The sequence below is a fragment of the Punica granatum genome, chromosome 4 (assembly GCF_007655135.1).
Source record: "Punica granatum isolate Tunisia-2019 chromosome 4, ASM765513v2, whole genome shotgun sequence".
Lineage (NCBI taxonomy): Eukaryota > Viridiplantae > Streptophyta > Magnoliopsida > Myrtales > Lythraceae > Punica > Punica granatum.
In genome coordinates, this window is record NC_045130.1 from 29,542,449 (window position 1) to 29,563,764 (window position 21,316).

Here is a 21,316-nt window from a genome sequence, read left to right on the forward strand (position 1 = left end):
TCAAACGAAAAAAAGGACCCGATGACTTTGAAAAATGGGATCGCTTCTTATGAACTCGTTGAGAATGATTTTGCACTCAAGGGCCAGTCTCCGTCCAGCCCATTCATTAATTTACTAATGTATCTTTTTGCCACAATGTATCTCGTTAAGAGCATATTTTCATGTTATTTTATTGAAATTCTGCATTTTATGGAATTTGTTATATTTTAGGACAACTCCATTTTACGAAATGCATTGTATTTTAAGACAACTCGATTTTTATTACTTTTAAATTTAAAAATTTATTAAATAAAAGATTAACTAAAATAATAACTGCAGATGTCTGCACCAATGTGCGGGTTAAATGCTGATGCTCTTTTCTCTCATTTCTCTTAACTTAAGTTTTTGCTTTTTTTTTTTGCTCAACTTTTTATTTTTTGCGCAACATGTTTTTCTTTTTTGGGATTTTAACATCATATTTCCCATTATTTGCCCATTTTCTCAAATGTATCTCATAGTTTAAAACCTATAAAATACCTATGGTCTGTATGTTGTTCCAGATCTATCTCGACATAAAATTTTCTATCAATAATAGTGTTGCTGATGTGTCATTTTTCTACGTAGACATCATTAAATGCAAAATTGGTTATGTCAGCAACACTGTTAAAAATTGACGGAAAACTTGACGTTAAAATATATTTAGAATAACATGCAAGGCATGGGTCTTTTTGAATAACTTTTTAAATTATGTAATAAATTTGAGAAAATGAATAATCATGGATACATCAAATTAAAATCCATTTCTTGTTTTAATATATCAAGGCGCAGCTCAGATTTGAAGTAATTTATTGGTCAACTAGGAGCTCTTTTGCCGCATGTGGTGGACCTATGGGTGGTTGAAAAATAAGAGGCACTTTTTATCGGGTAATAAAATGATTCTGATCTTATCTGAAATACTGATAACGCTATGCCATGTGCATATCCAAGTTGTGCAAAAAAAAGAACTTGCGTTATGACACAACGACGCAGTGCATCTAGAAGTTGGCATTATCATGGTAAAGCGGCAGTCCCTCTATCTCTGCAATCGTTCTTCTCTATAGAACGACGACTTCACGAAAGAGAATCCGCAGGGGTAAAACTCGTGAGGTACATTTTCCCCGTCAATGCTGCCAGCAAGCCTTGAAACTCTCATTTCGGAGGTGATCGGAATGTTGAGTACACGATGCCGAAGTAGCAGGCCTTTGAAATTTTTGGCCTGCCTGAACTGAAGAGGATCGGTGCTGCTGCTTCTGCAATGCCTCTTTCGAGAGATTGCAGGAGCCTGCAGAGTTTGTGCAGTTGGGTTTCAGGCGAGAAGAACGAACAGCTTCACAAATTTGAATGACGGTGAAAGTCATCCAGTCCCATTGTTGTGCATGTGATTATGTTCTTTTCATCTCATTTCTTGAGGTCAAACTGCGTGATTGATCAGCAACGATATCCGAAGGCATCTTATTGGGAAAGGATTCATTTCTGGGGCTATGCTCATTGAATCTTGGAAATTACCGGAACTAACAAGCGTAGGGATTGACATGCCAAGTGATCTGTGTGTTCCAATCAAGGACTGCCCAAAGCTGGAGATTACTCGGTTTGTTTAGTAAGGAAATCTTGTCCAAGTAGTCAACGAGATCACGAAAAAGCAAAGTATCCGAATGCTGCGATTGTTCTCTCTTTTTCCCTAGCTCTAGCCAGTACTGCCTATTTTTTCCGGAGTTCTTGATTATGTACGTGAGAGACCGGACCAGCTAGTCCCGAAATTTAGTTCCCATGGGTCTCGGTCTCATCATATAAATTGTCAGGTGCACTTCCTGTGATCTGTACTGGCATTACATGGAGCTCACAATCAAAACTGTGATTTCGGAAGAAAATAAAAGGAAAAAATTCGGAGAATGCATTCCCCAAACCATATATTATTGTCTCAGATTTCCAGAATCGGGAGAAAATAGAATCTGATCAACCCATAAGGAGCGGCGGATATGAACTTGAGGCTTAAACAATATGTCCTATTCAGGAAAATATATTATCGGCCCCCGAACAATGCTTATGACACCATTGACACCTGCATAAGTACATGTCTTGTAAGTATATGCAGGAAACGGTAAAACTAGAGAATTGTGAAATCTAATGCATTCATCAGTTGATCTTACCAGCCAATTTTATTGCCTCTCTAAGGGTAAGTCTAACCACAAAAGTGCTTCCATAGTCGAACTTCAGCAAGTCATCGGGCAAGCTACATCATCCATCCTTGTTTTAAGTGTCGTGATATTCATCGTATTGCGTATATAAATTATAACGGTATAACGCGGAACGAGATATGAAATTAATTACGGTTTGAACTTGGAACGTATTATTGATTGATTTACCTTGTCTCGAGCACCTTTGCCAGTAGAGTGAGATGATCAGATGGTGTACGGCCAATCACAGAAGCATTCACAGTTACGGTGTAAAGCTGTCCTAACACCAAATTTGAAAAATACGCAGCAGCAGTGATAAATGGGATCAGAATATCAATAGGGAAAATTACATTCCTTAACTGTTCATTGGTCGATAATGAAAGATGGAACCAAATCCGAGCTAAATATCTTCCCTCACGACCCACGGCCTCGACATAATTCGAGCACAACATGCTTAATTCAATTCTTTTCCTGGGCATATATCACATTGTACTGTTGAAACAAATTTACGTACTGATCTGCTGTTGTCTTTCAAGGGCAGGCAATGAGAAATGACGACCAAGTAAATGGCCGTGCCCAGTGCCACTGCTTGCAATGCTGAGACGGCCATCTGCAATTACTCCAATTTCGTTCGATTGTATGCAAAGTGAACAAATCATCAACATTAGGAATGTAATATAAAAGAAATTGGTGACAAAGTAACCTCCCTTCATGGATATAAATGTTGAAAGACTAATCATGGGGAAACTTCTGGCCAATTATTCACCAACTTAATGAGGAATTTAACACTTTTAGCGGTTCGATTAACCTTAGAAGAACTAATTGCCTGTAGTCTTAAGATATGGACGGATCTAAGAGTTTTGCTTAATGGGGCGAAATTCAGAGGGACTTTATATGATAGAGTTCAGGGGCGACCTACGATAATTCAATTGTAAAAATCATAAATTCGACAAAATCTAATAGAAACTTTGTAATATTTTCCGAGTCTAAGGCGGAGACCGCCCCTCTGCCCCTTAAATCCATCCCTGGTATAATATATAACAGTAGTACTCTTAAAAGTTGCAACAACCAAAAATGTGACACTAGCTTTCACTCGATTAGGGGATAGAACAGTTTTGGTGGCATGAGTAAAAAATCTGAATGTAGTGACATTCATTTTTTTGCACTACATTAAGATTTTTTACAGTTTTACTAATATTAAGTTAGAAAATTCGTTGCTTTGGGATAATCATCATTCATGAAAATTTTGAATTTAATTTATAAATTAAAAAGTAAAAAAAAGGGAAAGTCATAAATCAGAAGATAGAAATGGAAACAATTAGCTAATAAAGAAGTGGAGAACAGAAAAAAAAATGATTTCTGTCCACCAGAAAAAAAATGCTTTCTAATTCATGTACAGATTTGAGTAGTGAAAAAAATTCTTTCTAGAAATTCTTTTATTTCTATATAAGTAAACATATATTTTACAGAAGTAGACATGCCCTAAAATTTTTTTATTTTACATATCGAACTTGGTACGCCAACCGATTGAGGCATATCGTAGCTTTACCCATAGTTTTGCTGGGGTATCATAACACAACCCTACGACTCCAATACACACACAATCCACTTCAGTTTTGTAAATTCAAGTGTGTATTTTTGGACAAATTATCCAAAGATATCCTGCCTAGTCAGTACATGGAAGTACCAATAGAATGCACAACAAATTTATTAAAAGAAACATATGAATGAGCTTCGCCTGTTTGCCCGACATGCGGGACCCCACCCCCCCGTCTGTTTGTTCCTCTTGACTGGTTGCTGTTCCAGCGAAGAAAGGCCGTTTCCCCCCTTCTTCCCTTCTTCCTTCAGTTGCGAGAGAGGAGCTTTGCCCTAAACTCAAGCCGCCGCCCCCCTCTTCTTCCTTCTCTGCTCGACATCCTTCCACCTTTTCTTCGCGAATCTGTCTGTTACTTCCCCAATTTCCCAGTCTTCAGCGCTGCGTGAAGTGAAAGGTAATTTCTCCGACCAATTTCATGTTATTCCGTCAAATTGCATCATTCTCGGCGGTTGGGGTTTTCTTCACTGCTTGCCTTTACTGGTTGTACAAGAACGTTTCCGTTTAGCTCGATTTGTGTTCGCTTGCTTGCTTGCTTGCTTTGGAGCAGCTGAATAATTTTTTGGTGAATTTCTTCCTTGTACCTTCTGTTATTGTTGCTTTCAGTTTGCAGGAAGGAGATATGCGGTTCCGGTTATACCTCTGTTTGATGCTATTTCGTTTTAATCTCGTACTTTGCTGAAGCTGTTAGGGCAATTGCTTGGTGAGTAGACTTAATTTCTACTAATGGCTTGCAACTGGGATTGATGAGATGGCAGGGTATGATGTTTGCTGTTCTGTGCCTTGCCTGACTGACTTCAGTATTGCCGATATCAATATAATAAGTCTAAGATTTGTTAGATTATCATCATCACCAGTTCTTATTAGATAAAAAAATTCGTATGTCTAAGGCTCTCTTTCTCTTCTTTGCATTGTCAGTAAAGTTTACCATAGATAAGCTTATTCTCAACATGAAAGATCTTAAGGATGAAATAGTGGATAGAATCAAAAGCTAAAAAGATGTGTATTCTTTCCAGATCATGCACTGTGATTACTTGCCAAGAATAAAGGTGCTTAATGGTTCTCAAGGTGCTAATCGTTGCAATGTACATTACTCTGTACCTTTTAATGTAGGAGAGATGCTACAGATATACTTATTCAAGCTTGCTAATATTATCAATTTAAATGTGCAGCCACTGTCTCGCAATGGCCCAGCCTATCGAAGAAATTTTAAACCATTTTTTCGGGGAGCACCAAGCATCAAAGGTTGTCCTTGCTGGAGATGCTGGAGCTGGGAAAACTTGGGTGGCGAGAAAGGTTTGTGATGCTGCTTTGAAAAAGGAATTATCTTATGGGTCTATTTGGATAGTACCAGCAGAGAACCCCGAGAAGAAACCTCTCCTTGATACCATTGCCTCTCAGCTGTCTCTGCTATCTTGCGATGAGGAGTGGGTTGACGATGAGGATAGTGAAGAGGTGAAGGAGAAAAAGGACAAGGAGCAAGAAGACTTGAAGACAAGGATTCTTGACAAGCTTGAGAAAATGAGAACTGGAAAACCTAAAAACCAAGCTCTCAATATTGACAGGGGGATACAAGGGGAGACGGAGCTCGGACATGAAGCTGCAGCAGGAAAGTTGAGATATCTTGTTGTGGTTCTCGATAATATTACTGAGGAGGAGGAGGAGAGCATTGTGACTGAATTGAAAAACATCCTTCATTCAAGTTTTCTGAAGATGCTTATCATCCGTAAAGAATCAACAGACGGCAATGCAGGTGCTGCCCGTGAGAGCAAAGGGGATGCTATTCAACCTGATGATACAAAGGCAATTCGATTGGAGCCCTTAAGTTCCAGAGATGCATTAATCCTGTTGCGAGGACGGGTCAAGACTGAAGTTTCTGAGAATCAGATGTTAGCTATTGCTGAGAAAGCCTTGGGTTTGCCGGCTGGAATGATTTTGGTAGCAGAGGCGTTAAATCATATTTGCCTGGAGGATGGGGTTCAGGCATTTGAGTTTGCAATGGACGATGTAGCTAAAATGAAAGGGGACGACATCACAGCAGTTCTGCAGTTTGCATACGACATGCTGCCGGAAGGTGTCACTCGCTGCTGTTATTGGCTTAGCAGGCAACTATTTCTCTCTCGTGCTGCAGTTCACTTCAATGAGCTGATAGCTTACTGGATACTGGAGGGTTGTTTTGACCACCACAATCTCCTTGAGAAGGCCTACGAGGAAGGTCACTGTATCCTTATGGATCTCAAGGATCGGGGTATGCTAAAAGGGCATGGCAATTATGTGTACATGGAGAGGGCCATGTTGAAATTGCCTGATAAGCGACGGAATGGGTTGAGCGGTGCTGCAAAGTTGGGATTGGCTGATGTGCTGTGTAACGGTCTAGGGAGGATTACTTTGGCAGATGGCATGATCAGGACAGTTTGCAGGGATAAAGAAAATAAAGAAATGTCCACACTTATAATCGAAGGAGGTCGTCTTTGCAAGGAAGTCTCTAAAGAATTTTTCAAATCCATGAAAGGGCTCAAAGTCCTGGCCATTTTGAACCCCATGTTTGAATATCTTCCCACAGGGTTGACCGAATTGGAAGATCTGCAGGTGCTCGTTCTGAGAGGCTGTCAGCATCTGAAGGAAGTGGGTGAGATTTGTAACCTAACCAAATTATCAGTTCTCGAAATATCAGGTGCCTCTTTGTTGCTCCATATTGATAAAGATTTTTTTAAGGGCATGGCAAACCTTAAAACCATCAACCTCTCAGGGCTCAACACTAAATCTGTGCCTGATTCTCTTTTCGATCGGGATGAAGTACGCTTCCTCATCCTCAGAGAATGCCTAGCATTTCATGAACTTCCGAGCTTGAGGAACATGAAGAAGCTGGAGATGGTTGACCTGTGTGGGTCTGCCTCGTTTGAAAGACTTTCAGATGGGAACATTAATAACCTTACAGACCTGAAGACCTTAAATGTTTCTGGAACAAAAGTTAGAAACTTGCCAATATTGGGCAAACTTGCAGGCCTCACTCGGATTCTGTTGAGTAACTGCCCATTGTTGACGATGATCCGTTCTTTGGGTGGAATGACTAACCTTGAAGTGCTTGATATTTCTGGTTCGATGAGCATAAAGGATCTCAACAGTGCTCAACTGCTGAATAAGCCTCGCTTCAGGATCCTTGATCTTTCGAGGACTGGTATAAACTCTTTGCCTTCAAGCATCAGCAACCTGTCCCACTTTCATCTAAGCGGCTGTTCTGAGCTTGAAAAATTTCCGTCCACGAAGGCATTCCATAACCTAGTGTCCCTGGACCTTTCCGGTGCTGTTAAATTGGTTGAGATAGGAGATAAATCATTTGCGCATCTCAAAGTCCTGCGCCATCTCAACCTTTCAGAGACTGAGATTGCACAACTTCCTTCACTATCTGACCTTGTGGAACTTCGTGAGCTCTTGCTAAAGGGCTGCAAAAAACTGACTCAGCTGCGCGGCCTGTCCCCACTGGAGAAGCTGGAGGTCCTTGATCTTTCTGGCTGCTGTGATCTGATAATCGGTCCAGAGGAATCCTTCAGCCGCATGTCTCGCCTAAAGAAGCTTGATCTCTCTGGAACCAAAATTGAATCCCTGCCCCTAGATTGTTTCCCGAGCAACCTCCGTCACCTCAGTCTCAGAGATTGCAACATCTTGAAGCAACTACCCTCTCTGGAATCTCTGTCAAAACTGGAGCGGCTCAATCTATGTGGTGCAGAATCGTTGCCCAAATTTAAGGCTGATTTCTTGCATCATATGGTGAAACTTCAGATCCTCAACTTATCCAAAACTCATCTGGATGAGTTACCATCTCTTTCCCACCTCACAGATCTCACAGAGCTTTCTCTGAGTGGCTGTTGCTGTGTGCCAACGGGTTTAGAAGTGCTTACAGAACTCAAGGTTCTCGATTTGTCGGGAACAGAAGTTCAGTCCTTACCACTTGAAAATTACAGCAAGCTGCACAAGCTTGTGCTGAGCAACTGTTCAGAGTTGGATACTTCAATGAATTTCGGGTCTCTTTCTCATTTAGAGGTTCTGGATCTTTCAGGGACGAAAATGACTCATTTCCCGTATGAAGTTGAGCACCTTCCTTATCTTAGGGAGCTTCATCTTCTAAATGTGAAGCAAATGCAAGTTGACTGGTCAAGGGTAAAATACTTACCTGCGGATCTCAAGTTGGATACTTGCGAGCCTTCTCAAGGAAGTAGTACTGAAATCACTGCTGCTCCAACTACAGAGAGTCAAGGCCCATCAATATTAGTCCGCGGCACTGGATTTTTCCGTTTCTTGGAGGGAAATTTAGGGCTTTGGGATACGTGCTTCAAAGAATTTCATTTATCTGTCTGGCTTAATAATGACGGCAGAGATGAAATTATGAAAGTGCCTGGGGACATAAGTGTATTTAAATATCTAAACCCCAGAGGAAGATTTCCTGATTCCAGGAATTGCTCTCTATTGGAGATCCACGGATCCGGTGATTTTTGCAGTGAACTGAAGAAAGCTGTGGGCCGAGCTCTCTATGTATGTGTGGTTGACAATGAAAAATTTAAACGTTTATCTGATTTGGGCAAAGAGAATGTGAGTTTGGTGGAGAGGTGTTGGTTTGAGAGATGCCCGAATTTGCGTAGCATCTTCGCCATAAAAGAAGACATCGAAATCGGGGAACAGCTGAAGTGTCTATATCTTTGTAATCTTCCTTCTCTAGAACGGCTACATGATGTGAAATTGCAGTCTGGAATCTTCTCGAATCTTAAGAAGCTGCGTCTTGACTGCTGCCCCAAGCTTGTGAGTTTATGTGATAAATCTGCTAAATACGAGATGCCTATGATGCAGACCTTGGAGCTACTTGATCTGCCTTCGCTGAGCAGGATTGGTGTTGAAATGCCTTCTTTGGAGACACTGAAGGTGAGAGCATGTGTGAAACTGGAAGAGTTGGAGTGGAACTGTTTCATGAATCTTAAGAAGCTGCACCTCGATTGTTGCCCGAAGCTGGTTTATATATTTTACCCAGCAAAGCTCCCCGAAAATCTCGAAACTCTCAAAGTCCAACTTTGCAATAAGCTGGAGACTGTTTTCAAGGGTGATGAATCTGGGGAGTACGAGATGCCTCAGATCCAGACCTTGGAACTGCTTTATCTGCCTGCACTGAAGAGGATTGGTGTTGAAATGCCCTCCTTGGAGACACTGAAGGTGAGAGCATGCGAGAATCTGCATGATTTGGAATTGAACCGCTTCCCGAATCTGAAGACTAAGGAAATTGATCTCGTGTCCCCATCTTGAGAATAGCTCCTCTTCGCCCCAGTTGCTGGCAAAGTAGGAGAACTGTGACACCGAGTTTTACCGACAGATTGATGACTACATTTAATGGTGGCTGATTCGGAAGGTATCTCTTGTCCAGCTAAGCTTTATTGTGTCTGTAAAAGTTGGTGGTGGATCATTGTTGAAGAGGTGGCCTGGGAGTTTCAGTTGAGGTCGGTATGGGATCTGGGCATTCTTGATGTATTGCTGTTTATTCAGTTTGTGTGTGTGTAATCCTAAGTCGAAAGCCTCTGAAAAAGCTTGTGTTCTTGCTTGAATTCTTCAACATGTATAAGACTTGCTTGTGTTGTGATAATGAATCTGATGCTTTATCATGGCTTTGCCATACGGCTATGCTGTTCCCTACGTTATGCTCTGACTGGAAATTCATGAAATGTGAGTCTATGGGCATTTCTACTCTCGGAATTCAATTTGGTGTTTTGCCTAGTGTCACCATTACTTCTCTTGGAGCCTTCACTGTTTCAGTTTAATGAAAGATGAAAGGTCCGCCTGGATTGCATGACCTTGATCGGCAAAGCAGGAGAAACAGAACCATGTTTTAGGATTCTCTATTTGCTTTTGGTGATTGCTTGGAGTGACCATAGACACCGATGAAGTGCATATGCAGGTTGATCGGTAGGCTCGAAAAGAATCTTCATGAGCAGCCTGCAAGGTAAGTGAGAGTGGACATCCTCTATTCTCCATCCTAATATTAAAGATATGGTGCATTCGATCAAGATTTCAAAAGTCTAATCGTAGAAGTATTAAAATAAACCAGTGTGGGTGAAAAATTGAAGTACTCTTGTGGTAGCAATATTTTTTAAGGCTGACGGTTTATGTGCGGTACCATTGTTATGAATAAGTATCACACAAAATATAATATAGATAACATGACAATCTATATTTATAAAAAATATGATTTGATTTGCTTTTTGAAAAGCAAATATATTTAAATCACTTTTACGAAAATATGATTTAAGGGGTGTTTGGTTCGAGTATTGTTAGATTACAATGAATGTGAATATTGGAGGAAAAATTTAACAATGGAACCTTTTTTCCTAGATTGTAGGCCAAGATGTGAGATTGTTGTGTTATATTAGATTACGAGGAATGCGGATAATAATATAATATATGATTTATTTTTATCGAGATAAATGTGAGTAATAATATAATATATGATTTTTTTTATAGAGATAAATATAGGCATTATGACCGTAATCTCTCTTGTAATCTAACAATTCAATATGTTTTGGATGCAAAGCCTTTACCAATCACAGTTGTATAGTTTTAACTCGTGGAAGTAATTATAATGGTTGGTTTTACAACCAAACCTTGTAAAATATGACATAAAGATCGAACATTGTGATGAACTGACCTAATCTATGGAATTGGCCCAGCAAACTTGCCAAGGAGTCCAACTATTGGACCAAAATGCTTAAGCCCTAATTGCCAGTAATCTCATATGTTGATCTTTATTAATCACTCTACTAACTCCTCCCATCAATGTGGGATTTCGGAGATGTTACAATATCCTCCACTCAAAGGCTTGACGTTCTCGTCAAACTACTCAAACAAATCATATCTAGATTTAAGACACTCTGTGGGATTCTAGAGGTGGTTCCTACAGTTCAAGAGGTGGCTTCCACCTAATCCGTTCGGTGTAGCTCTTTGTTCGCATAACACTTTGTTTCCATACTTTCAGCTAATGTAGTGCTTTGATGCCATTTGTAACGACCCTATAAGCTTTCTCTCTCTAAAGACTTGTAGAACCATGCTAGAAACATCACGAACAATCTATAAACAAGACTGAGCTTACCAAACGATGAAAATAACGTTCCTAAGGCCGTGAGACCTCTGTCTAACTGTCTAAGCCTCTGCCTCTTTTGTGACCAGGTCGCCTTCGTGTCTCTCTGTCTTCTCTCTGACTCTTTTCCTTGTTTCTGCTCTCTGTGTCTCGGTTGCAGAGTGGAGAGAGAAAATGAGCTGTTGAAATGAACTTATGGCCTTCCAATGCTGTCATTGAACGTTCATGTGCATTTCCGCCCTTTCCGTTGCAGAATACGTTTCTGGAAGTGTTTAATGCCTTCTTTGATATTTTATTTGGCCATTCTCCGGTTGGCCCCCAAAAAAATTTTGTTTCTCGAATTGTTCCTTCCATATTTAACTTTTAACCCTTAAGATTTTGGGATATTACGAAATTATAATGTAAGGTTCTCATTTTGCGTAGAAACAAACAGCTCCTTAATTTATTTTTTTGAAAGGCAACCATTATTTTAGGTGATTTGTTTTATCTAGAGCTTCTCACAATACATTTATGATTTTTAATTACTAAAAAGATGAGTAAAGAATGATCGATTCCATAGATCTATATATATATATATATATACATATTAAAAATCTATATAAAACAAAGAAAGCTAAAAAACCTGAGAAAATAACGATTGATCCTTCACATCTATATTTTTATGTTTAAAAAAGTTTAAGAGTTCAAATTAAAAATTTGTTTTCTAAAAAGTTCAAAAACCAAGAAAATAACGACCAATCCCAAAAATCTATATTTATATGTTTTACAAATATTCAAAAATAAAAATGAAAAAATATTCTTAAAAGAAATCTCTAAAAATCAAGAAAATAATGAATGCTCACAAATTTATATTCATGTATTTTAAAAAACTATTTACTGTAATGTTCACGAATGGCTCATAATATTACAACCTTTGGATTGTTTTTCTTTTGGGTAAATTATACCGGTGGTTCAAAAAGTTTCATGAATATTTCAAGTTGGTCCAAAATATTTTTTTTTTGGTAACTTGTTGTTACAAAAAGTTTTAGAACCATTTCAATGTAGTACATTCCATTAATTGCCCCTGATGCCATTAACATTTTGCTGACGTCCTATGTGTTACTTTTATTATGTGGAATCAATCATAGTGCGTCACGTCATTTATGAGAAAATAAATTTGAAAAATTTCAATAAAATACAGAAAAATAATAAAAAAACAAAATAGTAAAAATATAGAAAAAAATAAAAAAAATTATTTTTAAAAACTTTTAAAATAATTTTAAATTTAACATTAAAATTATTTTTAAATTAAAAATAATAAAAAGAATTAAAAATTAAATTTAAATTGTAAAATTATTTTTAAAAGTTTTTAAAATTTAAAATTATTTTAAAAGTTTTTAAAATTATTTAAAATTATTTTTTTATAATTTTTCTAAATTTTTACTGTTTTTTATTTTTTTTGTATTTTTATTGGACTTTTTCAAATTTTATTTCATCTTAAATGACGTGATGCACTATGATTGATTTCAAGTAACAAAAGTGAAACATAGGATGCGCTATATCAGCAAAATGTTAGCAGCGTCAGGGGAAATTGACGGAATGTACTACATTAAAACGGTTATGAAACTTTTTGTATCAACAAATTACTAAAAAATCATTTTAGACCAACTTGAAACATTCATGAAATTTTTTGGATCACCGGTGCAATTAACCCTTTTCTTTTTTTGAATAACCTTTGGACTATTAGTGATGGGACTATGTTGGTTGGTTTGTGCAAGTATTTTCGTTTTCACAAATTAGTACTACTCTAGATGCTTCTTGGTACGGGTCTTGGTGCAAGATTAATTGGATGACAACATCAAATCAGATTATAAAGCAAGATTTGATAATATTTAAATTTTTTTTTCTAAAAAAAAACTGAAAAAATTTCATTCAGCAATCGAACATTTTGAGGCATTATGGCTTAAAATTTAAAAATCATAAGTTAAAAATTCGTTCTCTTAAAAATCTCAAAACAACAAGAAAATAAGCATTAGTCTAACAAAATATTTTAAATTTTTTTTAAAATAAAACTAATTTTTTAAGTAACTTTAAAAAACGAAAAAACAATGAATGTTCTCACAAATATATATATATATATGTATGTACGTATTTAAAATCAAAAACCAAGAAAGTTTCATTAATTAACCGAGTGTTTTGAGGCCATCGAGCTCAACAAACCATAGCTCCGCTTTATTATACTAGTTGTAGAGCTCGTGCATTGCACGATATAAAATATGTTTTTTTGCTAATCTTTATATGACATATGTGTTATAAATTGTTGAATATAGTATAATTTATAATTACTAATAATATATTCTTACAAATATAAAACTAACGTCAATTTAATTTCACAAATAAGAAAAAAATTACAAAAAAGAAGTGAAATCAATATAAGTCTCGAAAATCAATGTCAAGACTATGCATAAAAATTTAAGAAATGATAAATTTCAACCACGATAGGACAAATTGTGGCTTTCAATGTTGCCAAGATTAATATAATATTACATCGTATCCAATGTTAATCACATGGATAAAGTTGGAGAATCAGAAAATCCTACAAAAGGTTATGTATGAGGAAAAGTAAAAAAATTGCAAAATATACCATTAAAAGAAAGTCTAATTGTAAACGCATTAAAGTAAACTCATGTGCATGAGAAAATTTGAAGAACTATAGTAGTAGCAATATTTTCAGAGTTGGATCAATCACAATTTATGTGTGGTGCCTCTTTTATTTATAATAAATTATACAAAATATAATATACATAACACATCATATCCATAAAAATATGATTTAATTTATTCTTTTAAAAGCAAATACAATCTTGCGTGATTTATTCTATCTAAAGCTTTTGATATAATGTTTCTAATTTAAAAAATTCAAAAAAATAAAAAATAATGATCGGTCTCATAAATTTATATATACTATTTTTAAAAAAATTTAAAAATCCTTTTTCCAAAAAATCTTGAAAATCTGATAAAATAACTACCTATCCCACAAATCTAAATTTACATGTTTTAAAAATATTAAAAAAATAAAAACTAAAATTAAAATTTTAAAAACATATAAAAATTGAGAAAATGATGAATAGTCCCACAAATTTCTTTATATTATAGTTGTAGTAATATAACGTGATTTTTTTCGCAAATTTTGTTATATAAAATATTTGTTACAAAATTGTTGAAGATAATACTATACAATTGATAACAATAAATAATTACATATATAAGCCTAATGGTAATTCAATTTCATGAATATAATAAGAAAAGATTTACATGAAAGAAGAAAAATCAGTATAAGTTTGGGCAAATTACACAAAAAAACCTAAATTTTGTAAAATGTCTCAGTTCTGTCATAAATTTGGTTTTGTAACAAAAAAAATCACATGTTTTGAGAATCGTCTCAGATTTGACCTCCCGTTACCATTTCGTTAAGTTTGCCGTCTATTTGCCTAGGTGGACCTCATGGGACCCACAAAATTTACACATCATCTGATCATCTTCTCTTTTCTTTATAAAAATAACCTAAATTTTCAGAAAAGTCTCGTTTTTGTTCCAAATTTTGATTTGTAATTTAAAAAATACATATTTTAAAAATTTCTCAGAAATAGTCAATGAGAGGAGATGCTAGCCGAGGCTAACTTTAAAGAAAAAACATATGGTTTTTTTCATTACATATTATATTTATGATGAAATTGAGATTTTTTTGAAAATTTGAAATTTTTTATTTAACCTATCTTATTTGTTTATTAATTTATGTCTGAAGTTAACAGCCCATGTATACAAAATTGACGAAATTTATAACGGAAGTCATTTTTGAGACAATTTAGAAAACTTATGATTTTTTTGTTACAAAATAAAATTTAGGACAAAACTGAGACATTTTACAAACTTAGGTTTTTTCGTGTAATTTGCCCTATAAGTTATGAAAAATTAAACATGGTCAAGACTATGCATAAGAAATTGAAAAAATAAATTCCAACCACAACAAGATGAATTTTTGTCTTCAACGTTGTCAACATTCATATAATATTATATCTGTCTTAAATTAACAACATACATAAAATTAGAGGATTCAAAAACTGTACAAAAGTTTTAAGTATGAGAAAAAGTAAAAATTTGAAGAACGCAACTTCAAAAGTCTAATTGTAGAATATTAAAATAAACCTGAGAGCGTGCGAAAAATTTAGAAACTCTAGTGGTCACAATATATTTTTGGGAAAAAAATAAAAACCCCCTTGTGTTTTGGGGTTGGGACAAATCACACCATGTTCTTTCGTTTGGGACAAATCGCACCATGTTCTTTACTCCGTCAGATAGGGGGTTACGACGTCAAATTATTTTTCATTTTCAGTTCTCAATCTTTAACCTTTTAATCATTTTAGTTCTAAATCTTTTTTCTTTTATCATTCCTATCCTAAACGTTCTATTTTGTTTCATTTTAGTCCTAAACGAAAAATCGAAAGGGGAGGAGGGGTCGGGGCCGCCAATCGACAACCCTGACCCCTCCACCGAGGTCACCGGCGCCCACAGAGGACACCGAAGAACTCGATGGAGGAGTCAAGGTTGCCAATTGGTGGCCCCGAACCCCGAATCGATCAAGGACAAGTTGGAGGTTCCCGGTTGATTCGGGGTTCGGGGCCGCCAATCAGCGATCTCGACCCCTCCACCGAGGTCGCGAGCGTCCTCTGTGGGTGCCGGCAACCTCGGTGGAGGGATTGGGGTCGCCGATTGGAGGCCCGAATCCCGAATCGACGGGGGACCTCCGACAGGTCCCCCGTCGATTCGGGATTCGGGCCGCCAATCGGCGACCCCAATCCTCCACCGAGGTCGTCGGCGTCCTCTGTGGGCGCCGGTGACCTCGGTGGAGGGGTCGAGATCTCCGATTGGCAACCCCGAACCCCGAATCGACCGGGCACAAGTCGGAGGTCCTCGGTCGATTCGGGGTTTGAGGACGCCAATCAGAGACCCCGACCCCTCCATCGAAGTCGCTGGCATCCTCTGTGGGCGCCGGTGACCTCGGTGGAGGGGTCGGGGTGGCTGATTGGCGGTCCCGACCCGTCCTCCCCTTTCGATTTTCGTTTAGGACTAAAATGAAACAAAATAAAAAGTTTAGGATAGGAATGATAAAATAAAAAGATTTAGAACTAAAATGATTAAAAGGCTAAAGATTGAGTACTAAAAATGAAAAATAATTTGACGCCGTAACCCCCTATGTCTAACGGAGTAAAGAACATGGTGCGATTTGTCTCAAACAAAAGAACATGGTGCAATTTATTTCAACCCCAAATCACAAGAGGGGTTTTTGTCTTTTTTCCTATATTTTTTTCAGTGTGAACCATAATATCTGGAAGGCCAATTGGACCCAACTAATTTAATTGAGCAGGATCGGTCTACTAACGGGTAAACCTCTCACAGCATGGATTTTCTGCATTCACAAGGACTTGAATCCGAGACCATGCTTAGTGCAATATTTTTCAAAACTATATTAGCCGCAGTTTATGTATGGTACCTAGGTTATTTATGATGAATCATACATAATATAGTATAGACAAAACGCCATACATATATCTATAAAAAAATATCTGATTTGCTTTTCATATGTGCTTTAGTATATATAGTTTTTGAAAAGCAAATATGATGTTACGTGTTTTGTTTTATCTAGATCTTTTCATAAAATATATATAATATAAAAAATAAAATAATAAGAAAATAATGACCAATATCATAAATCTATATCAAAATGTTCTAAAAAGTTAATTTTTTAAACTTAGAAACTCCACAAAATAACGAACCGTCCCAGAAATCTAAATTTATTAATTTCAAATTTCAAAATTAAAAATTAGAAATTTGTCTTCTAGAAATGCTCAAAAAATTCAAGAAAATAACTATTGATCCCACAAATCTATATTTCTTGTGTTTAAAAATTTTTAAAAAATTTAAAAATTCTTTCTAAAAAAATTCAAAAAATTGAGATTTTTTTAATATTAATTTTTTAAACTTAAAAATCCGAGAAGATAACGAACCGGTCGCACGAATCTAAATTTATATTTAAATTTTTTTAAAAATTAAAAATTCATTTTCTAGAAAAGCTCGGAAAGCCTACTGTCAATTTCACAAATCTATAGTTATATGTTTTAGAAATTTAAAAAATAAATTGAAATGTTTTCAAAAGGAAATCTAAAAAACTAAGAAAATAACTACCTATCACACAAATCTATACCTATGTAGTTTAAAAATTTTAAGAATACGTTTTTTGAAGATAAACTAAAAAGTCCAAGAAAATTGCATTCCGTTTTATATTATATATATAGATATAGTTGAAAAAATTGAGACTCATATATGCCCAAGCACATGAACATATCAATCATCGGATGACATGAGTCGTAGCTCGTTCTAATTGATATTTCATGCTATAATAATAAACTATTTTAAGTTATTACGGCCTGAAGAAAATGCGGCTTCGTCAAATATGTAGGGGTATCTCTTTAGTAGACTGTTATTCAACGGAAGTCTTTTACCTATGCGAAATACGGATTTTTTATGTATTTATTCTTGTTCAACACTTTGGATTTAAAATAGTGTACAAACCTAAACTACAATTGAATAATGAGAAAATGACACTATTGATCCTATATGTTTGTCATTTTTTGACTTCGAGTCCTAAATGTTTCAGTTTAGAAAAATAAATCCTAAAAGGTTTGGAAAAGTGTCACCGTTAGTCCTAAATCTAACTGACTATTACTGTCACGCTTACATGAACCTAACGCCGTCAAATTCGTCCACGTGGCCATTAAATGATGACGTGGCGCGTCGTGAGTGGTCACGAGTTGGTTCAGGTCCGGATGTCGGGTCTCACCTAGAATTGGGTCGGTTCGAGTCGAATGTCTTCTTCTTCACCACCCGATCAGCTCTGTTCTCTCCTCCTCTCTGTTCTGTGCTGAGGAACAGAGGAGCTTGCAGAGGAACATATCTTCCTCTTCCTCTTCTTGCAGTGCAACCTCAGCACCTCCAATTCCAGAGAAAAGGGACAGGAGGTTTACTCTCTACGGAAAGAGCTCCTTGAGAACGGATAGGTGGTAGGTCACAGTATCCACCTGAAAGGGATTTCCCTAAGAAAAAAAACAGATCGAACACGGATGACCATTTTGACAAAAATAAACAGGCCATAAGAACAAGTATGAACTTTGAATGGATAGATACGGGGGGAAATATAAGAGTACAGCAAGTCTCACACAAGTAAATTGAATTTAATACCAATAAATCATGTCACCTCCTCAGACCCAAGCAACCCACAAATCACTTCATCAAAATAGACCAACCCTTCTCAGTTGACTTCAATGAAACGGTTTTCTACTCAAAATCAGTGTCCAGAACTCTATCTGTATCTTACACCCTAGCTTTGATCCGATTATATGTGGGGAAGGAGAAGACGAAGAAGAAGAAGATATGCCCATGATCGGCGGTTCGGAGGGGCGGCGTTGGGTTGCGTGGAGGAGAGGAGCCGCGCTAGGGTTTCGAGCATGGGAGGGAGTCAGGTGAAGAAGAAGACACCCGGACCCAAACCGACCCGATTATGGGAGGGACCCGACATCCGGACCCGAACCAACTCGTGACCACTCACGACACGCCACATCATCATTTAACGGCCACGTGGACGAATTTGAAAGGATGAACAACAAACCTTTGATGAATCTGAAATATTGAAAGGAAATTAGGAGTGTGTTTGGTTTCAGAGTTAAAGTAACTTTGATTTTGATTTTGATTATGGAAAAGGACAAATAAGATGGTATTATAAATTTGACTTGAGAAACATGTGTTTTTATTGTGCAGTGGGTATAGTTAAAATCAAAATCATGATTCTAAAATCAAACTCCGAAACCAAATGAGCCTAGAAAACTGGAAAGGAGATGAACAACAAACCTTTGATGAAGCAACATTAGATCAATCCGCGATTATGGAGGAGGCGACAAAAAGGATGAACAGTGGGTACTCAGTAGTGAACATATTTAAAGAATCATAAACTAATTAAGAAGAACGAGATTGTGTCTGGGCTGTTTAGTAGTTTGGCAATCACTGGAGAACAGTTGGAAGTTGTGAGAATTTTGAAAAGAAAAGCAAATCTTATGGTTGTTGCCGTAAGTGAGAAGCCACATTTTTCTTTTTAAAGTTCGGTGAATATAGGAGAACAAATTTGTTATTTGATTTAATAAGATACATAATGTATTGACCAAAACTTTTTCCCCAGTCAAATCTTTTCTCCTCATTTTCTTAGTTAATTAACAAGTGGTCTTCACGGTTTTCATCGCAATAAATTATTATGTTAACTGATGCGATAACAACAGGTAAAAAACTGAAGATAACTTCACAAATTAGTACACAAAAGTGTACTAAAAGTAAAATTATTCTCAATATTGGCATAGACTTGGAAGATTTGATTTTCTGAATCTTCGCAAATAAGGAAAAAACAATTACATTGGAGTTAGCAAAATTTCCTCTTTACTACTAAATTCAAATTTGGGGAAACTGTTGTCAAACTTTTGGTCGAAGAGGGTAACTTTTTTTTTTTGGTGAAGGGGTCAAACAAAAGAAATTAAATTATCAAAACATGGAGTAGCACAGTGGCACCGCACACCTCTGTTGATCTAGATGTCACAAGTTCAATACTAGTGAGATTATTTATGCCGCTTTATTAGTAATTTATGATTTCTCTTTAATTATACTAAAACTTGGGCCTATTTCTTGAAATATGATTAAGGCCAAATCCATAAGGTATTCTGGAAAGAAACTGAAGTACCTGAGGAAGAAGAGAAGGATTGGTAGAAAGTTTAAATCTTCCAGGTACTATATTTGCAATTGGCTATGTCACATTGTGTAGAATTGCCCAAGTGCTCCAAAGCGAGGAATCAAGCTAGTACAACAACTAGAAAGTGCAACCAGCATCTCCCTGGAGAAAGATGATGTGGAGTCCCCATTTTCCCTAGATAAAGAAGCCAGTCCTGCTTCAATTGCGACACTAGGAGTCTTGACAGACTCTGACTCTGACTCTGACTTCATAAAGCTTGAGTTGGATACCTATTACATAGCGGTAGCCATGACAGAAGAAGTCAACATGATAAAGTCAGTTTCTCACATTCCAGTCTCCATTTTCCCATCAAAATATGCAAAGCCCATTAAGGTTATTGCATTCGTGGACATTGGAGGCACTCGGACAATCATGAACCCGAAGATTCTCTCCAAAGAGTGCTGGAAGTCTCATACAAAGCACTTCAACACTGCCTCCAGCGATGTGTTGTCGACTCATCTCATCAGCAAGCCAATCAAGATACAATTCTTTCCAAGATGTTCACTTATTACTGAGGTGCTAGGAACAACTTTGCCCAGGAAAGATATTATGGTTGGATGGGATATTATCACCCGGATGGCTAAGCTCAAAATGCTGCCTCAAGGAGTTCAGTTTAAGTAGTACTTTCAGCAGTACGTGCAAACACCCAGACTCTTTATGGCGCAACACGCGGAGATTGAGCAGCTCATAGAAAGCCTCAAACTGATGGCTTGCGCAAACTCCTATCAAGAGTTCCTCAAGCAGTGTCATCATCCATTGTGGAAGAATGAGCAGTTATTTGCTCGACTGCCTTTTAAAAAAAATGAGGACATTAATCCCATTAAAGCTGGAGATTCCGGCATGAGTCCAGAACATCTACAACTCGCCTCCTTCGAATTCGCAAAAATTTTGTAGCAGGACTTCATAGAGCCCTCCAACTCACTACAGGTATGCGAGGCTTTTTATGTCAACAAGAAATCAGAGCAGGTCAAAAGCAAACTTAGGATGGTAATTAACTACCAACCACGGAACCATTTCCTCCAAAATGACAAGTTCCCGTTGCCCAACAAACAAGCCATATTCAGAAGCCTATCATAAGCAAAAGTGTTCTCGAAGTTGGACCTGAAAGTTGGCTTCTGGCAGTTAGGAACCATCCTGAAGACAAAACCAAAATTGGATTTTGCATTCCAAATGGCTACTACTAATGGAAGGTCATGCCTATTGGGCTTAAGACAACTCCCTCGCTATTTCAGAAGGCTATGTGTCGGATTTTCAATCCTATTATGGACATAGCCTTGGTGTATATCGACACATCCTTCTATTCAGCCCAATAGAATAGGCTCATGTCAAGCTACTTCTGCAATTCTCCGATCTGGTATCTAGTTATGGTATCATGTTATATGAGAAAAAGATGGTTATTGACTAGAAAGAGTTCTAGTTACTTGAAATGAGGCTTGTAGACGGCCAGTATCAGCCAGACCCACATGTGGCCAAGGAATTGTTAAAATACCCTGAGGATTCTCTCACCAAGAAGTAGATCCAACAGTTTCTTAGGACAGTTAATTATCTCAGGGATT

At 37.0% G+C, this 21,316-nt stretch overlaps 1 protein-coding gene across 3 annotated transcripts; it reads left to right on the top strand.

The window, feature by feature from the left end:
• Positions 1-3,990: 3,990 nt before the first annotated feature.
• On the top strand, positions 3,991-9,469 carry LOC116204093 (putative disease resistance protein At4g19050). 3 transcript variants are annotated; one of them, XM_031536170.1, is made up of 3 exons: positions 3,991-4,183; positions 4,393-4,489; positions 4,959-9,469. In XM_031536170.1, the coding sequence occupies exon 3, from the start codon at positions 4,972-4,974 to the stop codon at positions 9,073-9,075; it is 4,104 nt and encodes a 1,367-aa protein (XP_031392030.1). In that variant the 5' UTR covers positions 3,991-4,183; positions 4,393-4,489; positions 4,959-4,971; the 3' UTR covers positions 9,076-9,469. The 3 variants fall into 3 exon arrangements, with proteins under 3 accessions (XP_031392030.1, XP_031392031.1, XP_031392029.1); XM_031536171.1 differs by having other exon boundaries at positions 4,400-4,489; XM_031536169.1 differs by lacking the exon at positions 4,393-4,489.
• Positions 9,470-21,316: the final 11,847 nt, after the last annotated feature.